Raw genomic sequence first — 18,735 nt, forward strand, 5'->3', positions numbered from 1 at the left:
AACATTTTGTACAAATTACATTAATTAACATGTAATTTATGTATTATTTTAACAGAAATATTGTTATTATGCAAAAATAAACATTTGTTGCAAATATAATTCTAATTTTGAAGAGAGAATAATTTCTTTTTAAAGAGACATCGCGGAATTCATGCATGAATTCTGTATTTATTTCTGTATGAATTACAAAATCATTTGAACGGAATAAATAATCGTCAATTAATCGCACGTATCAATTTATTTAAAAAATTGTAATTATATCAAAACATGTAATAAACTATTTACAGAATATAATATCGAAATACCGATATTCATACTGTAGCGATATAGACGTATTTATATTTCTCTGTATAAAAGTGTTACTAATTATTATGTCAACGGTTCATCGAAATTCCTCGCGTTCTTCTTTTGACAACCGCGAAACCATTCTGGATCACGTTCCAGAATCAACGCCTTACGCTGATAAAATTGTGCTTGCATCACGGATCTCAGGCCTACTTCGCTAAATGGAACCGGAGGATAGTCGCCAAGACGCCAACTGTATATCCAATTCACACATTCGGGAAAATAGAAACGCTTCTCCGGGGGTTCTTCATATCTAAAAAAAAAAATTCCAAAATGTATTTTAGATCAGTTAATTAAGTCCTCGAACCGAGATTTGTGCGCCGTGTTTGACTTGCGCTACCTTTTAGTTAAATAATTACGAGTGGTAATGAAAGTCGGGATTCCTTTCTCATAAAGTATGGCTCTTACATCAGGCTCAATCGGCTTCATGATATCTATATTGATAGAACCGTCGGATTTAAGTGGCCTCCAAATCGGTAACGGCTTCCGTGGTACCTACGTGCGTACGAAATTTAACAGAGAACATTGCGAATCAAACAGATTGAAATTACGCACGACGGGTCTAACGACGCGTGCCGCCTGTCGTCTCTTAGACTCCGCAATTATTTCCCTGGCGCGTTTCGTGAATTTCGGCTCTTTCAACTGATCTATCAGTCGTTGTTGATTTTCTAAAAACCACTTCATCCGTATCGCGTCTTCCGTTCTTATTCTTTCATTGCGAAATAATAGGCAACGAGCGTCACACACTTCGGCAATTTTTGCCATATTTCTATTGCTCTCGCAATTTAAGTAAAATAGATGATTATTATTACGAATAATTTACATAGCCATCAAAAAAGTGTTTTAAGGAAAATAACTCTGAAGTAAGATTTCAAAATGTAACTCTATTCTCAAATGTTTTTATCATTCTTCACACACTTGTAGAAAAACGAGGAAATAATGGAACAAATCAAACATGAAAGTATATCATATTTTGTAGAATGATTTATTTACATCATTATTATGTATAATGCGTTTCACTGTGTTACACAAACTCAATATGTACTTATTAATATGTACCCTACATAATATTTTTTTATAATACCAGTGGGAGCATATATATATATATCGACTATATACAACTTGTCTTTCCAAAAAGTAAACGCTTACTTATAAAGAGAAACCGTAGAATAATTCAAGTCGATCATATATAATAATAACGTGGCCACGAATAATTTGCGTAATAAAAAATTTAAATCAATTAAAAAAAGAGATAGGTGAACAGTATTACATCTTGTAACACATTTGAGAAATAAGTATTTATTTTTGAGGTTCAAAGACAATTTTGTGATGTCTTTAAATAGAAATAGAGATAAACAAATAGAGATAAACAAATTATAACGAAAAGTATAAATAATAGATTAAGTGTCCTGTTAAATTCAATAAAATATAATGTAATTCGACAATTACATTGCTTAAATTAGCATGCAAAACATATGCACGCGTGTAACAAGCGCATACCCGCACAAGTGTTTCCGAATGAAAATTCTTAGTTGCGAATCTCCAAAGTAAGAAAACATTTTTGACAACTTAAATACACATTTCTATAAAGTTAATTTTAAATTTTAGATGTCGCTCTCCTTTTACATATATCTTTACATATGAATACTGTGCCTTTTTTCCCCCTCTCTCCAACAACATCAAAACGATTCATTCAGCAACGATGTAGGGTATTAAAAATTGTAACAATAAATAAATATGGCGTGAAATATGAGTTTTACATGATATTACTCCCTCTTAAAGTCAACATCAAATGACCCAGTAATCACAGCCATAGGAAGCAATATTGTGGTTATATATCGTATATGGTTTAGATACATAATTTATTTATATTACAAAATGACTAAGGAGCATTTCATCATTTGTACTTGAGTAATCAAGAGGAATCGTACTTGTACAAATAATAGTTTCACTTTTTTTTTCTCTACACTGGTTTTCCTTTTATTTTATACTGTACATCTGTAATATTATTTTATAGTTTTATCTACAGCCTTCTATAAAATAATTACTTTACATCATTTGTAATTCCTTTCTTAGTTCAGGATAGCCAATCATGCCCTATTAATTCAATTCACTCCGATCCACGTTGTACCTATAATCCAAACACGAAATTCAACATCGTATTCTACATCTCGGAATTTCATTAAGTAGTTTTCGTAACTTTTTTTAACAACGTCAAATATCGATTTATTTTATCGATGATCTTTAATAACAATTATGGGTCGTCTAATTTTGCAAATTTCTGTTCGCGATATGATCCTGCATTAATTATGCGCGCTTAATTATGCTCTAAAGTGTAGTTTATTATCGATGAAATTCCTGCATGCATCCCACTGTTTTCTTAAACTTACTTAATGGTACAATGTTGGAGTGGGCTGCAATTGCGCTATGTGCGTAATCTATTTTCACTATTCAATTGGAGCATATCTTTCCTTCCTTCTTTCCTAAGAACCGTTTTTTACATTGGAGAATGCTAAAAAAAATATTAGCTTAATATTCCTTGTCAATTTTCAGTATTTAATTTATCTATTTTTACACAAGCATGAATCCATCTGTACAGTACAAATTTGCTTGGCATCCTTTAAGGAGTAAACATTACCATTAGCAATCAACTAGATGTCAATATCGAACAGATTAGTAAAATATTCTAATTTATGTAAGCTAGATATATACAAATTTGTATGCAAATTACAGTAGAAGACAAATAATACAGATTCTTTACATTCAAGCTGATATATATCAAATTGACATTTTGCTGTCCATCTCTGAATATCCATTAATACTCCATATGAACAGTACAATAGATAATAGCATTCTATTTCAATTGTACACATTGGATGGCATCCAGCGGTGTACCAGGATTAATGATTATTTCACGACTCCAAATTTAATATTGCCAATTAATAAAGTCATTTTGCAATTATTCTAAAATAACAGTACGTTACTTCCATACTTGATTTCGCGTACATGACGGAAAATTTATTGAAAGCGTGAGGTACGATGATAACATATGAAGCTTAGAGAAATAACGCCTCTTAAAATCAATCACCCGCGTTTGATAATCAGAAATCAAGAAATAAAAAAAAGGAAGGTGATATTTTATTAGCGCCTACTACTATCTGACGCAGTTCTGTGTTAATAATAATCGAGGAAGTTCGTATACCGATAGTCAATAAATCCAGGTCCCGTACCTTTGCTTGCTATTGTCTTTCTTTCCTTTTTTGCAATTTTCGTTTCTTCGCGATACATAATATACGCATGTAAAAATGCTGCCAAATAATAGATGAATCAACGAAACGATTCATTGTGTCGAGAGACACTTTTAAGGAAAAAAATATACCGCTACTTCCATAAACAACTCTCGAATAACGAAACAGTTCTCTCTTTCTTTCTCGCAATGGACAATTGAGAGTGCGAATTTTTTACATGCCTAACTCGTGGTCACTTTGAGTAACACGGGCGTCGAGGCGTGGTTGTTAAAGTACAGACCTGCACCTTGAAAGCTGTTGGATCTTGATGCGAGCGTCGGATTCTGGTTGATTCCGGTCATACCGTTGTCGGCTTCGGTGTCGTTACATTCATCATCTTGCTTGCCCCGTAATACATACTTGAATGATTCGTATCTATCGTGCAAATCAGAAACGTGTTACGCGACGCGGCGTGAAGAGAGAGAGAGAGAGAGAAACGATGTGTATTACATAATTACAAAAAAACGGCAGATATACAAAGTCGACTTACATCACCCAACAGATCGCGGTGGCTGGCGCTTGGAATAAGACACGTGCGCGTAATCCACGAAAGTATCCCTGTATCCCGCCGAACCTGTAGACCTGCTTAAACGCGTCTATCATGCCTTGAGCGTGCACGCCGTCCTGCTGTGTGTTCAGCACTGTCTTGCATACGTCCAGAGGAGTCGTCGCAGCGGCCGCGATTGCACCTGCTGCTGCACCTGATTACACAAAACAGACGATTAAAATTTTAATCGATTATACTTCTTCGCGCACATCAGAATGCACGTTAACTTTGCTCAAGATTGAACACTTCAGAATAAACATTAATAAATCAAATCGATTATTTTTACATAGTTCTTGCAACGTGACGCTAAAAGCTTTTTCAACAACATCGGAAACGCGCGGCAGAAAATCGATATTAACGATAATTAAAAAGACTCACCCGATCCGATATGTGCTATTGGATTGTAAACGTGCTCCGGATTTGTAATGGATTGCACGAATTCATAAGAGATAAAATGAATACTCTGAAAAGGCACATTCATAGCCAATTGAGTCGTGTAACTCCTGTAGAATGCAAATATCCCTTCTTTCTGGTACACGTGCTGTATACAATTCAATACATTCCTATAAGGGGAATTGTACATCTGCAATCGTTGTTTAACCACTGTAACAAGATAATATTACATGTGAATTTCTACCGTTTAATCTAAGACTAATCTTTCGAGATCTATCGTAAAGATAATAATTTCTATATCTTTTATTAGATATACAAAATGGCAAGAGAGACTGATAATATTCAAACTTAATGATTAGATAAAAGTCTGTATATCTTCATCAATTGAACGGCAGTGCTGAACCGAAGCACCGTAGATGGTAAGATTATCTCTGTATTTACAGTGATATACATTATCAATGACTCCCTAATCAAATATCACGTATCACGTATCAGATTAATTTTCTGTTCTATATCCAACCTTCCGCCGGGTTCATGACACCGTCGTGCAGAATTGTTGCTACGCAACCAGCCGCTCCGTAGACAAGATGATTGAACTGAGATCTCGAGCTCTTGAACTTTTCCTTGAGACATTCGTAGCAAGAAAAGTATAGAGCGTGTGCAGGACCGGCACCGGCGACCACCGCGCTGACACCCCTAATTGGCCTTAATACACCTTCTTGTCGTATCATTCTGTACAGTACCTCTCCCACTCCTCCCCCTCCTCCCGGGCCAGGAGTCAATGCCTGCATTCTTGTCTAAGCACACGAAAGATGAGATGGATTAGTATTAGTTACAGAAACAACGATAAGCTAACTCAATTCCGCTTACACATATTTTTGCAATGCATACTCTTACATAGCGATATTTTTTGCCTCTACGTTTTCTGCGCCACGTTGTGCAACGCTATTCTTATGAAATCATCGTTCATTGTAAAGGTACTTTAAAATAGGATGACTTGCTGATAATGAGAACAGTGGCTATCAACTTGGGTTGCATTATTCATAAGCGCGAGAGTATCGGACTTGTTGAAATTGATGATTTTCAGATGTCAATTTGCTTTGCATTAAATTAGAATAATAGCACGTCTGTATGATGCCCATTTGACACGAATGCACGAAATCAGGATTTGGCATATTAGACAGGAAAGTATAGTGTATAGTATAGATAGCGTAGGTCTGAAAAGGAGACCAGAAATAGAACTTGCTGCCGACGAACTGAGTTACATAATGAATAGTAAACACTTGGATTAGGAGTGAGAACTAGTATAATACATCATTTGCAATGCACAATAACTCATCCCCTTGTGTCTGTCACTTGATACAAAGTAACTATTTTCTCTCAATCATGATGTACACTGTCATGATACTGTACGACAACACGATTATGCCGTCAATACGCGTAAATACAAACCGATTCAACGAATATTCGGCACGGTGCTTTTATCAGCTGCAGTCCCAACAATGCTTAATGTCTTTTTTGGTTGTAAATATATATAAAATAGAAACGTATAATGGAAGTAAAATTTTCTGCAGTATAGACTTACGTTGCAATATACGTGTAATGGTATTTAAAAAAAATACGTAGGTATGCAGATACAACATACACAACAAATTAAAAATATTAACATCTTTAAGTACATGTATGTGGGGAAAAAGGCTGAAAGCGCTGACACACATGTTAATGAATGTACGTTAATGCCACATACATTATAAACTTATTTTACTACGTAAATTCCAGAATGCAAAAAAGGGAAAAGAAAATTGTCCACTTCTCAATTATGCAAATTGTAAAATGATATTAAATTCTGTAAGTCATCACGTGACTTTATAGTAATCAAGTTGCATGAGTTTCAGTGCAACTACAAACGTCCACATGTATGAAAGACACGTGTATTGTACACGTATACACAAGTCCATTAAACTATCTATTATCTTTAACTTTGTCATTCTATATAATTGAGCGTTTCCTTCGTCCGAAGTAGAGAAAGAGGGAGACAGCTCGTCAAGTGTGGCGCTCGACGAAGCGGCAGCGTTATTATATTTCAGCAAACAATGATCCCTCATCCCACAAACGCTGCAGCTTATTTGCGCGCCTATTTGCAAGCCAGAGAGATAAATCAAGCCAAGAGATAAATTCGCCAGGCGGTAGGAGGCATTTCTGGGAAGGCATGGAGGATAAAACGCCGCGCCGAGAGTCCGGATCTGCGGAAGACACCAGTTGCCAGATGGTGGCTTTTCCCTTGGACTGCTCGCGCGGACGGGGAATTCCCGGCCGGGGCTCCGTCGTGCTCGCGTCGCGCGGACGCCTCGACCGGGAACGCGTCACCAGCCAGCCAGCCAGCCAGCCAGCCATCGCGCCGGCGGCGAGGAGGTTATGTAAAAGGACCTCCCAGTGGGAGGGTGATGGTAACGTGGGGTACGTGGCCGCGCGCGCGCGCGCGCGCGTGACCACCGACGATGACGACGATGACGACGGCAACGACGACGACGACGACGACTACCTTGACACTGTCAAACGGATACATGACGCAATGCTCCATGATCCCGGCGACGGCACCGGCCGTCATGTGCACGGCCACGGAGTTGGTCGGCAGGCTCTCGTAGTCGTCCACGCTCATGATCGCGGCGGAGAGGTGCCCGTGGTGCTCGCTCCTTGGTGCGCCCGTGAGTGCGCCTCAGCTCCGCCGCCACGGTGTCCGGTGTCGTGCGATCTATCCTATCGCGCTCTCTTTTTCTTCTTCCCACTGTCACTTCTGTCTCTCTCGCCCTCACACTTTCTCTCTCTCTCTCTTTCTCTCTCTTTCCACGTCCGTCTCTGTCCCTCGCGTGCTGGCCGATCGCGCTTGCTTGCGAATCGATGTTCACGCTCGACACTCGAATATAATAATAATAATAATATCGCCACGCCACGGGGGATGTCAACGCGGTGGTGCTCGGGGTGCCCCGCGATGGTAACACCGTCGCGAAAACAAAACTGCACACCGGACGGACGGAACGAACGCGCGCGCGGCGGGGCAGCGGGCGTGCACGTTACATGCGCGTCGACATGTGACCGCGTGCGTCGATCGTCTCTTAATGGTGCTGGCGGAGCATACGGGGGAGCCGAGAAGGCTCCGCGACTTGCCTACCCGTTTCCTGCCCCCGCGACCCTCCGCGCGCACCGGGGGACGGGGATACCAGCGGTGTCCCCTTCCTCCCCTGCTCGAGCGCGCGGTCCGATCGCTACGTTCGATCGTCCCGGGATTCGTTGCGCGAGATCGAGCCGCGAATTCGGCCGAGATACGAGGCGCGTAGTGGTGGCATCCGACGCCGATCTCGCCGTCCGATCGCGGGCGCCGCGAGAACGGCACACGGCGAGATTCGGCGAGGTTAGGTCCGGGCGCACGTGCCGCGCATGCGTCGTGCGGCGACCCACGTGGTCCGTGCGTGCCAGTCCGCGCACTCCGCGCGCCGCGCTTCGAAACTCCGCTCCTCCGTTCCGGCTGCCGCGTCGCCGCGGGAGCTGCGGACGGCGGCGGGCGTTTAAGCGGATGGAATATACTGGAGAGTGAGCGTGCACATTCTTACGCGATGCCGACGATAACGACGACAATTTTTCCGGATGAGAGGGAGGGAGGAAGGGGGAGAGAGACAGCGGTGACGAGTGCATCGTGAATGCGCATCACGGTGCACGATTTTCTATACAGGCTCGCGCGCCCACGCGATTTCGACGCATCTGCGCCGCGACGTCTCGCGTATATACATATATATACGTCCCGCCGCGGAATTTGCTGCGTTAATTCGTTTCGGGCTGTGCACTTTCTCCACCGGTGACTCGCTGAAATTCATCTTCGCCGCGTGCAAATAAGTTACTCGTCGAATTATCGTCAAACCGCGGCCGAAGGATCTTTCAATCGATTTCCGGCAATTTGTGCGATCGCGTCAGTTAGCGCGTCACGTGAATAAGTCTCTCTCTCTCTCTCTCTCTCTCCCGCGCGCGCGCGCAATTTTCTCGATTGTTTCGTAGAAAAGAATGTGACTCTTTATTATTTTGTGATTGACTTTCCTCGAAAAATGTATTTTGGAAAACAAGCGGCGAAAGTGATTTTTATTTCCGCGTCGCAGGAAAATTGAATTAAATTAATATCGATCGAATGTCATAATTGTAACAATTAGAATATATAATTAAATATCCGCGAGCAGCTATTAAGCGGAACCTGTTCCAGGAAAATTCTATGCAACCTTCACGCACACACGTGTGCGGCTGTATATTGAATACATAAAAAAAGCGAGAGATTGATCATGTCAGCTGAGCGCACCTCGTGGCTTTTGAAATCGAGATTCTCTCGTCTCGTCTGTTACGCAAAAAGGGGGCAAGCTACCGCGCGGCGTCGGTTATCGCGTTTGACCATCGAAAAAGGGAATGAAATTCGGCTACAGCGGAGGAGCGAGCGAGAAAGGATCAACTTGCGCCACGTTGCGCCACAGGAAATGCACTCTCGCCGCTTACGTAAAATATATTTTAACGGCTGACGTAAATGCCGGCACCGCAACTTTTTTTCCTCTCTTTCTTTTTCTTACCCTTCTCTTTCTCTTTCTCCAATGTAGACGCCGCTTAGGACCGGCTTCCGGCAAAAAAAATCCAAACCGATTTTATATAGCACCTATATATACATATGTAGCGAGGTTTATTCTTGACAAACTGGAAACGAGCACGTTATCAGAAATTTCACTTATTTATTTAGTCGTTTATACTTATTTATTTTAAGATTTCATTTATTTTAATAAAAAAAACATAATTTCCGAGTATAAATTTATTATAATTACTTCTAGATTCTCTTATTGAAATTCAAAATAGATAAATTCCAGTATTAAATAGAATTTTTGTCAAAGATTAATATATACTTCTTGAAGGGAAAAAAATGGGTATAAAAAATTATTGAAATGCAATGAATTGTCTTGGCGACTAAATCCGCAGATATATCGTGAAAGTATACGCTCCGAGTTGTGAGCTCGTTTCAATCGAGAACCCAAGCGAAACTTTCTTCTATTTTATCTTCAATTGAACAGATAACAATATGAATTATGAAATTGATCGTATTATTCAATCGTTATTATCAGCTAGATACGTCTATCAGATCTCGGGGACTCGCTGATCGCTGATGACGCATTTTTAATTATTTTATATAGACGTCTGCGTTGTAATATATATATCGATTAGATTTCCAACCTTGCCTAGCGAACATTTTATTGCGTCGATGCGCGCGTGCAACGAATGATATATAACGCGCTTTTCCTCATTTATTGTTCGAAACATGACGGAGACAATGATTAGTGTTATGCAAATGCGTTGCAATAATAGATCATAAATATAGCGACGTGCGAGAGCGATAAACCGCAACGTCGAGAGCCAGCTACGCCTGCAGCTGGTCTATATGGCCTCATTAATTTCTCCCATTATTATAGATTAATTTTAATCTACAATACGCTTTAATTTACTCTTCATCTCCTTCTAACTCTTTTAGAATTGTAGAAAATTAAATTAAATTGAAATTAAAATTGATCTATATTGGTAAAGACGAACGTATTTATGGAAACGCGTTTTCGCGAAGCGAGATCGACTGGTCGCCGCGAAATATCTCTCTCTCTCCTTTTGTCTTTTCCTCTCTCAAGTGTACTCGATTTCAGTAAATAAATACGTATAAAACAAAAAAGCAAAAATCGGCACACGCACGCATGCTTGCGTGCCGCGTTTAGCGGCATTATCGCGCGTTTCTAAACCCGCCGGAGCGAGGAGACGGTTTAAGTGGCAAGGTCGAGCGGGCGTTTGCAATATGCAATATGCAATATGCAACGCGCGCTACTCGGTCGCGACGCGCAAAGTAAACAAGCCCCGGAGTCGCGCGGTGCAACGCCGCGCGCGGCCCGCTTTATTATATCTAATCCCGTCGTCGCCCTATCGTTCTGTAATCTTCGCACATAGCTGCGACGACCTTGCTCGTCGATTGCATGTCATGACGGCTAGAGGCTGAATCGAACCGGCGAACGCGGCCGGCCGGGCCGTCGCGAGGGAAACGCACGGAGGCTTCTTCTTCATGCGCTTCCTCCTTGGAGACACGGTCTCCAAGATCAATAACGATACCGAAAATTGACATTGGTCACACGAGCCTCGAGCTTGCACGCACGTTGCGCGAAACCTGTAAATTTGTTCCAATAGCTCGTCAAATCGCTCGTACCCGTGATTAATTTTGGGATAGAGATTAGACGCATGGAATGTAGAAATTATTTTCTGGAAACTATTATTTTACTGAGAATGCAAATTCCTTGCAGCAGACCTATTTGTAAGATTTGTATTATTTATTGGATACAGAATAGATATATAAAATTCGTTTTATTCGAAAGAGATTTTTAACACTGACGGGAAATTCATAAATTTTTTCAACATAGCATATACTTCTCGATTGTGTAACAGACTCGAAATTTAAATTTATAATATTGTACCTCGCGATATTCTTATTGAAATCAAGTGACACGATTTTTTTGTACGCGTTTAAGAGACAAGTTTCCTGATGTTGCGGAATGACCGACAGTAACAAGAATACGCTTCTTTAAGTTATAGATCTAAAAATATGTGTGACGTAATATCGCAGCCTTATACCGCTGCTGTTTCCATGAAACACTTGTATTGCCATAAGTAATAGCGAGAATGATAAGACATTGGATTTCAATTGTTTTTAATTATTTTTTATTATTTAATAATCCGAGTATTATTCGAAAAACAAAACTGATTACGCTAGAAGACGATGACATAAATAACGTGAAACGACGAAGATGTAGGGATATGAAAATTATAAAAGAGTTATCAGTTTTCTAACGACGTGAGATGTAGCTCGAACTGAGTCTTAAGAACTTAAGATTAGATTTTATATTATCGAATGGCGCCTACTATTACTACTTTTTTTTTTATCTTATCGGTAATCCTTTTTTTTTATCTTGTAGACAATCCGCGTAGCATTCTTTCAATTTTTATATATACTATACACACACATATACGCGCGCACAAATATACCCATACACGTTTACACACATGTCGGAGTTGCTTGTATGAGAATGCTTCTGAAAAAGATTAATCGCTAAATCACTTGCGGTATAAAAGCTACAAATGTATATAAGAACTAGTCTCTTCCACAGAACTGGTATGTAATGTAAGCGGAAAGTTAGTTTAGCATACACCATTGTAGCCTTATAAATATATCTATATACTGGTATACATTTGTAGTACACCTAACTACGTATGTTAGGTATCATAAAAAGTTGTTCGTGTCATTAAAATCGGGAGATTGCATACATAATCGTGTAAATTACGCATATACGCGTCTTAATTCGGTAAAAAATTTTTCATATATAAGAACATAAATATATATAATTATTTATAAAATATGTCCATATATTTTTGTACAAAATATATATATGTATATAAGAAATAAAAAATAATTATAAAATAATTATTAATTTTATTTTTTATAAAAAAACTATGCAAGTTATTTTTCTAAATATTTTTCAATTATTTTTCCTGTATATAGACGTTTTTATACATAATTTATATATATATATATTTATGTACTTATATTCATATTTTTTGTTGCATAATTTGTACATATATAAAATATATATATATAAAAAATAAAAAAATTGTAATTACAATTTTACTTTTTATAAAAAAAAAATTAAAAATTTTTTTAAATATTTTCCAATCATTTTTCCTATGTACGGACATATTTTTATGTATTTATATATATACTTATATATTTTATATAAATATATACATAAATATATATCTATATTTTATGTATATTTACATATTTTTCATATAAAAAAATTTTTTACCGAGTGTTATTCTAGTAAATGATCTACAAAGTTCCACATGTAGATCATCGTTTACTCGGATAATCGAGTTTTTCCTACAGATTTTAGCAGAATCAATTGCTGAAACATTTTTATTATATTAAATTCAATGAGATCGTATAGATGAAATGATTATTCTTGTGCAAACCTTACAATAACTTTGAAATTGCATTCAATGCTTATCTATATGGACACTTGTTCGTACATAAATGCATACATGTATATATACACATACGTACAAGCGGAGACACTCGTTCCCAACAAAGTCTGCAGAAGAATATACTTGAAAAGAGAAGTACGTCCCTTACTTTTTATCACTCGCACTCTCCAAGATTTACGTAATCAAATCTTGTTATAATATTCAACATCATAATCTTTAACACTTTCTAGATATTACATGGAAGAAGTTAGTTGAAACTGATAACATTTCGTTGTCTCAATATAAATTTGTCAAAGAAATACATTCTAATTAAATCTAATTAATAAACTCGTTCTTATTGAAACGCCGACTAAAATATTTTAGTCAATGGTATCTATTAAACTTCGTAAATATAAATAAGTTTTCATAATTTGTAATTTAGATTTGTAGTTTCCCAGTAGTACTCAAGCTCGTGCTTAAAATTTCCGGTATACGTAAATGCCCAAAGTAAAATGTTTAAAAGTATTACAGAGTTCAATACGTATTAATCGAATTTCAAATAATTAAATTATTAAATTAGATGGGCATTATCATTGTTTAATAACGAAGAAATAAAACATTTTGTTAAATTATAGTAACGTAAATAATGGATTATTATGTATTGGTATACAATGCATATTACTGTATAATAAAACAAAGTAAATATGTCTGGAAATTGTACAAATCTTATTCAACCTGAATCCCTGGGGCACTAGCTATGCTTGATTAGATCGTCTGCTTCGACGAGAAGAGCTGGAAAATAGTGGACGTGGTTTATACAAGTCATCGCTCGAGTATCGTTGATGACTGGTCCTATTACGGCTGCAATTTGAAGGAATAATAACGTTAGACGAAACTCACCTCAAATGACATTCAAGAAAATAGTATTTATTTAGAATGAATATAGCCAATCCGCGCGTTTGTAGAATACAACAGCTATATACAGAGCTTGTGTAACAACAGCAACAAAATAAGTACAGACTAGTTACGCGTGTAATTCTACGCTGTGTAGTAAGAACCTGTGGAAAAATGTGACATACCTCTTTTCTTCCTTGATCACATTAGTCGACGCCGTTTTGTCGCTCGTCGCAGACACATCGCTGTCGGGGCTCAGCGGCATGACGAAGTTCTCGCCGTTCGAGATCCCTTGGGAATTGCATAGATTTGATAATTTCGGTTTCTTGGTGTACTTCCTCTTCTTCACGGTGTGCACCGCGTCTTCGTTGGGCGAGGCTGACAGCTTCTGCTTATGGCCGTCGTTATTGTTGTCCGAGTTATTATTCACCAGTATGTCCGACAAGGGGCTGGACGAACGTTTGCGCGTCTTCGGCAACGGCGGTGCCGCCATGGGCTTCGGTATCGAGGAGACCACCTTGCCGCCTAGACTCTCTATTATGTCCTCCAGAGACGAGTTCTCCACAAGTTCCAGAGATTCCAAGAAATTGGAGAATCTTTCCGATTTCTCGTTGTCAGTCTTGAAGTAACGGCAGTCTTCGTTATCCTCGCTAATCGCAGAGGACGAAGATTTATTTTCCAAACAAACGGTTTGCGTATCTGTTGCGTCAGCTCTGGATAACCCACACGTTTCCGTATGCTTTTCATCCGGTGATTCTTTATTATCGTCGGGTACTTCCAATGTATTGCCATTATTCGTTTCTTCGTTATCATCCCGTGCTTCCGCTTGATTATAATCCCGCGTCACCTCCGCGTTCTTCTCCGTCGATTGTTTCACATTTCTGTTTTCATTACAGCCCGGAGATGTTGATTTTTCTGAAGCTGCGGCTTCTTCCAGCTTCTGCGAAACACGCGTTTCCTCTGCTTGTAGACCTTGATACTTTTCTTCATCAACGATCGTACGCTTTGGTGTCTTGTTGTTTGAGTCTTCCTCAGAGTCGTCCTTACGTCTCTCTTTAAAATCTTCTTTATCTTCCGCATGCTGCACCTCGTGTTTTCCGTCGGTTTTGGAATCCTGTACGACTTGTGCTTCCTCCGACGATGCTTTTGATATCAACTCCTTTAGAAGATCGTTCGCACAAGACTCAGTTCCCGGCATTATTATATTTATCGACCTCTCGTCCAACATTAAAGGCGGCTCGTGCTTCTCGGGATAAGGTTCTTCGTACTCCTCGTCGGGAATCTCTATAATTTGAACACGTTCGTCGTCCGGCACGCCCTCGAGATTATCGACGTTCCTCGTATTCGATTGGCTCGTTTGATCTACTTCCTGTACAACCTTCTTATCCTCCTTCTCCCTGTCCTCCTTAAGTTTCTGCTTTTCCATTTGCTTCCTGATTTTCATCAGTTTCTTAGCCTCGTGTATGTTCTTCGCGAATTTCGGCTTCTTGAGCTTCACATCGGGAGACGATTCACCGTCTTTGTCCGACAGCAGCCTCTTCTTCAACGGTAGATTTATGTCGCGCGGATCCGCGTTCTCTTCTTCCTCCTGTCTGTCGTACGCCTCGCTGCTGTTATCAGTCTCCGTCTTTTCATTTGTCGGCAGCTGAGAACCGACTTTATGAGACAACTTACAATTTGTCTGATGCGGCAACTTCGAATCGCTCACTTGCGTTTCCTCAATGCTGTCCGACGTTTCGCTGCCGGAATTGCTGACGTGACTGTCTTTCGTCAAATTCGAAGTATTCGATTTGTTGCTCGTCGCGTTGGAATTCGAGCTGTTGGAGGGCGAGGTTTTGTTACTCGAGCCGTTCGAGCCGTCCCTGTCGGTGGAACGCCGATCGTTCGAGTTCTTCCGTAAACTCGAGTGATCGTCCTTCGATTTGGACTTCTTGTCCTCCCTACGCTTCTTATCCTTGGACGGGCTGTCGGACTTCGACTCCTTTCGACCGTCCGATTTCTCGGCGCGATCCGAACTCTTGCCCTGCTGCAAGTCCTTGCCCTTCGCGTCCCTCTTGCCGTTCGTCGTTTTCTCACCGCTCGCCTTGACATCCCTTTTCGCGTCGACCTTACCGCCCTTGTCCTCCTTCTCACTTCTGGAAGCCTTCTTTGAATCTGACTTGTCAGACTTGTCCGACAGATCCGACTTGCTGCTGTAATGACTCTTACCTTTGCTCTCCTTCGACAATCGTTTCTCATCTCGTTTCGCTTTATCCTTCGAATCCGACCGTTTATCCTTTCCGTCCGCAATCTTCTCCGACGTTTTGCTGCTTTTACTCTCGTGGTAACTCACAGAAAGATTTTTCGATGATGACGACGACGACGAGCTTCTGTGCTCCTTCTTATTCGATTTTTTATCCTTAAGAGGATCCTTCTTGTCTTTGGTCTCCTTAACGAGTTTAACGTCTTTGTCCTTGTTCAATTGCTTTTCCTTCTCCGTCAATTCCTTCTTCTCTCGCAGCTCCCTGATTTTCTCCTTGTAGATATCCTTCAAATCTTTCACTTCCTTATTAACGACGTCTTTATCTCTCTTATCCGCTTCCTTGGGCTTTTCATCTTGCTTTTCTTTGAGTTTGTTAGAATTGTCCTTTGAATTTTCCGGAACGTCTTTAGTTTTGTCAGTACTTTCCTTCACTAATTCAATTTTATCTTTAGGTTTACTTTTACCGTGCTTATCGTACTTATCACTGTTGTGTTTGTCGTACTTCTCGCCACTCGATTTCTTTCTCTCGTTACTCTTGTCCTTGTAATGTTTCACATCCTTACCAGCGGCTCTCTCCTTTGTGCTCTTCGACGACTTGGTCGACTCGCTGTCTCTGCTCTTCTCTCTGCTCTTATGCTCGTACTTATCTTTAACGCTACTGTCCGTGGCATCGCGAGAATTTTCTTTGGAGGACACGCTCTTAGTACCCTTGTATCCTTGCTCCTTTGTGTCTCTGTAATCTTGCGCGTCTTTACTTTTGACAAAGTCAAAACTGCTTTTAGCCGGCTTGCTCTTGGACGAATCCAGCTCCCTGATCGCTTTGAAATTGTCCTTATTGCCTTTGGCCTCGTACTTGTCCTTCGTCGCGTCGTCTCTCGACGAATCTTGCACCGGTGTCAAAGCGTGATTGGAGGAGCCGAAGTCCGTCACTATCGACAACCGGGAATCCGAGGAAACTTTGCTCAGCTGAGAATCTTGATTGCTGTACTCGAAGTTATCCCGCGACAATTCGTTCGAGAAGTCCGGGCTTCTAGATCGGTGGCTCGTCAACTCCGATATTCCCGACAGATGCGAATCGTTGGAAATGTTGGATTCGTTCAAGTTCATGATGTCGATAGGCTCGAACGTTGGACTGACCTCATCCTCCTCCTCGTCCAGCTTGTCATCCGATTTCGCGGACGTGTTCAAGTTCAAATTACTCTCATTCTTACTCAGACCTTTATAGGCTTCGTCCGACATTTTCTCCTCCAAGGAAATGTGCCCATTTTCCGAACCGCCTCTGGTCTTATCCCTGTACATCTCATCTTGCCTCTGCTCGTCGACTTTCTCGTCCTGCTTGCCGTCGACATTATTTAAGTCGCTTATATCCAAGGACTCGAGAGACTCGTCCTTCAGGCTATTCTTGTCGGACTCTGGTGAGACTGGATCCAAATCTTTAGGTAGCAAATCCTTAAGACCGCAAGCGCCATTTTTCTCCTTCACCTTTGGCCTCTCTACACCCAGGAACTTGTACACCACGTCCTCTATCTGCGACATAAAGACCGAATAGACCTTTGGATTCACCACTTGATCCACTATCCGTTCCACGCCAGCATCCAGATACGGGGCGTCGTGTATGTGCTTGCGCAAAGTTTCCCGGAGCTGATTCTTGTTCAAATCCGGCTTCCATGCTTGCTTACTGAGAAAAGAGTTTACTGAGCCTTCAACCCTTGTCCTCAGATTTTGATACGCAGGCTGAAATTGTACACACGCCATTAGATATTATATTAGCATGTGTTTATCAAAATATTATAAAATATTGTTAGAACATTTATTAAAATACAAGCCGTAGTTCTTGTATAACAATATATACACATTGCAACATGTGCTCTGGAAGTAATACATCACGATCACCAAGCATCAAAACGTAAAAGAAATACAATCTCATAATTTATTAAAAATCTGTTACATAAATTATTACATAACTGTGTAGCATATAAATATTCCACTTTGTTGGAAAAACAAGAATAATGATCGAGATTTTTTATATAGTTATGTCTCATGTTTAAACCAATTATGCTTAAACGCCTTAACCTATAAATCAAAGTGATAGGTAGAAAGATCCGATTTTTGTCTTACGAAGGAATTCGTTGTCGAGAATCAGCCGAGAGAATTAAGTACCTTCGTATCGACGTCGGCGATGCATTCCTTTCGGAATTGATCGAAAATGCCCTGCGACTTGACTTCGCCCACTATGTGATCGATCAATCGTGGATCACCGGTCAACAACGTGTTGGACAGGCCCAACTCCATCGTCGTTGAGAACGCCAGTCAGTTGAAGCCAGACCTCGCTCGTCACGAAACGAAGGACACGATCATCCTGACCGATCGACACCAAATCGACACTGACACAGATTAGGCGTCAAGCAACATGCACCGCAGCCATCGCGGCCATGTTCCTCGCAATCCTCGCCGCTCGCGTTTCGTGCCGTTCGTGCGCTTTGGTCACTTTGATGCACTCCTTGTGCGCATTTATGCGCCAATTATCGCTCTGAAAAAGATTTCACAATCGCACAAATGTCGGTGGACGTGAAAAGATATTTCGTATCTTTCGAATATTTAGGTCCTCTCGATGTGTAAGTGAGAATAAATAAAAAAAAAACAATACGTATATATCGCTCATATATGTATATGTATACAAATAATTAACTATCATAAATTAATGAATTCTTAAAATCACGAATTTATCAAATAAAATATAAATAGAAATAATAAGAATTGTCAAAAGTAATAGAAAATATATATAATGCAAAAAAAATAAGTTTAAAAATTAAATTATATTATTCTATTTGCTATACCTTCTATTTCATCTCATTTGCTAGATACTTAACAAAATCTTAAATTTGCGTTCTCGTAGAGCTCAAATTGCCAAACATAAAATTTGAGGAATTTTTAAAATTGCGAATTTTTCTTACGCAATATAT

At 39.9% G+C, this 18,735-nt stretch overlaps 3 protein-coding genes across 7 annotated transcripts; all 3 read right to left on the reverse strand.

Moving 5' to 3' along the window:
• Positions 1 to 219: 219 nt before the first annotated feature.
• Positions 220 to 1,228, reverse strand: LOC105456841. Its single transcript, XM_011701167.1, has 3 exons — positions 901 to 1,228; positions 686 to 840; positions 220 to 598 (listed from the first exon to the last, which is right to left on the reverse strand). Exons 1-3 carry the CDS (start codon positions 1,108 to 1,110, stop codon positions 370 to 372), a joined length of 594 nt encoding a protein of 197 aa, XP_011699469.1. The 5' UTR covers positions 1,111 to 1,228; the 3' UTR covers positions 220 to 369.
• Positions 1,229 to 1,316: 88 nt separating this feature from the next.
• On the reverse strand, positions 1,317 to 7,713 carry LOC105456843 (mitoferrin-2). 5 transcript variants are annotated; one of them, XM_011701170.1, is made up of 6 exons: positions 7,115 to 7,713; positions 5,093 to 5,369; positions 4,558 to 4,782; positions 4,123 to 4,333; positions 3,874 to 4,007; positions 1,317 to 2,476 (listed from the first exon to the last, which is right to left on the reverse strand). In XM_011701170.1, the coding sequence occupies exons 1-6, from the start codon at positions 7,229 to 7,231 to the stop codon at positions 2,451 to 2,453; spliced, it is 990 nt and encodes a 329-aa protein (XP_011699472.1). In that variant the 5' UTR covers positions 7,232 to 7,713; the 3' UTR covers positions 1,317 to 2,450. The 5 variants fall into 5 exon arrangements, with proteins under 5 accessions (XP_011699472.1, XP_011699471.1, XP_011699470.1 ...); XM_011701169.1 differs by having other exon boundaries at positions 1,317 to 2,857; XM_011701168.1 differs by having other exon boundaries at positions 1,317 to 4,007; positions 7,115 to 7,712.
• Positions 7,714 to 12,513: 4,800 nt separating this feature from the next.
• LOC105456844 (biorientation of chromosomes in cell division protein 1-like 1) lies at positions 12,514 to 18,390 on the reverse strand. Its single transcript, XM_011701174.1, has 3 exons — positions 17,933 to 18,390; positions 13,716 to 17,506; positions 12,514 to 13,497 (listed from the first exon to the last, which is right to left on the reverse strand). The coding sequence occupies exons 1-3, from the start codon at positions 18,062 to 18,064 to the stop codon at positions 13,392 to 13,394; spliced, it is 4,029 nt and encodes a 1,342-aa protein (XP_011699476.1). The 5' UTR covers positions 18,065 to 18,390; the 3' UTR covers positions 12,514 to 13,391.
• Between the last annotated feature and the right edge of the window lie 345 nt (positions 18,391 to 18,735).

Source organism: Wasmannia auropunctata, unplaced genomic scaffold (assembly GCF_000956235.1).
Source record: "Wasmannia auropunctata unplaced genomic scaffold, wasmannia.A_1.0 LD335514.1, whole genome shotgun sequence".
Lineage (NCBI taxonomy): Eukaryota > Metazoa > Arthropoda > Insecta > Hymenoptera > Formicidae > Wasmannia > Wasmannia auropunctata.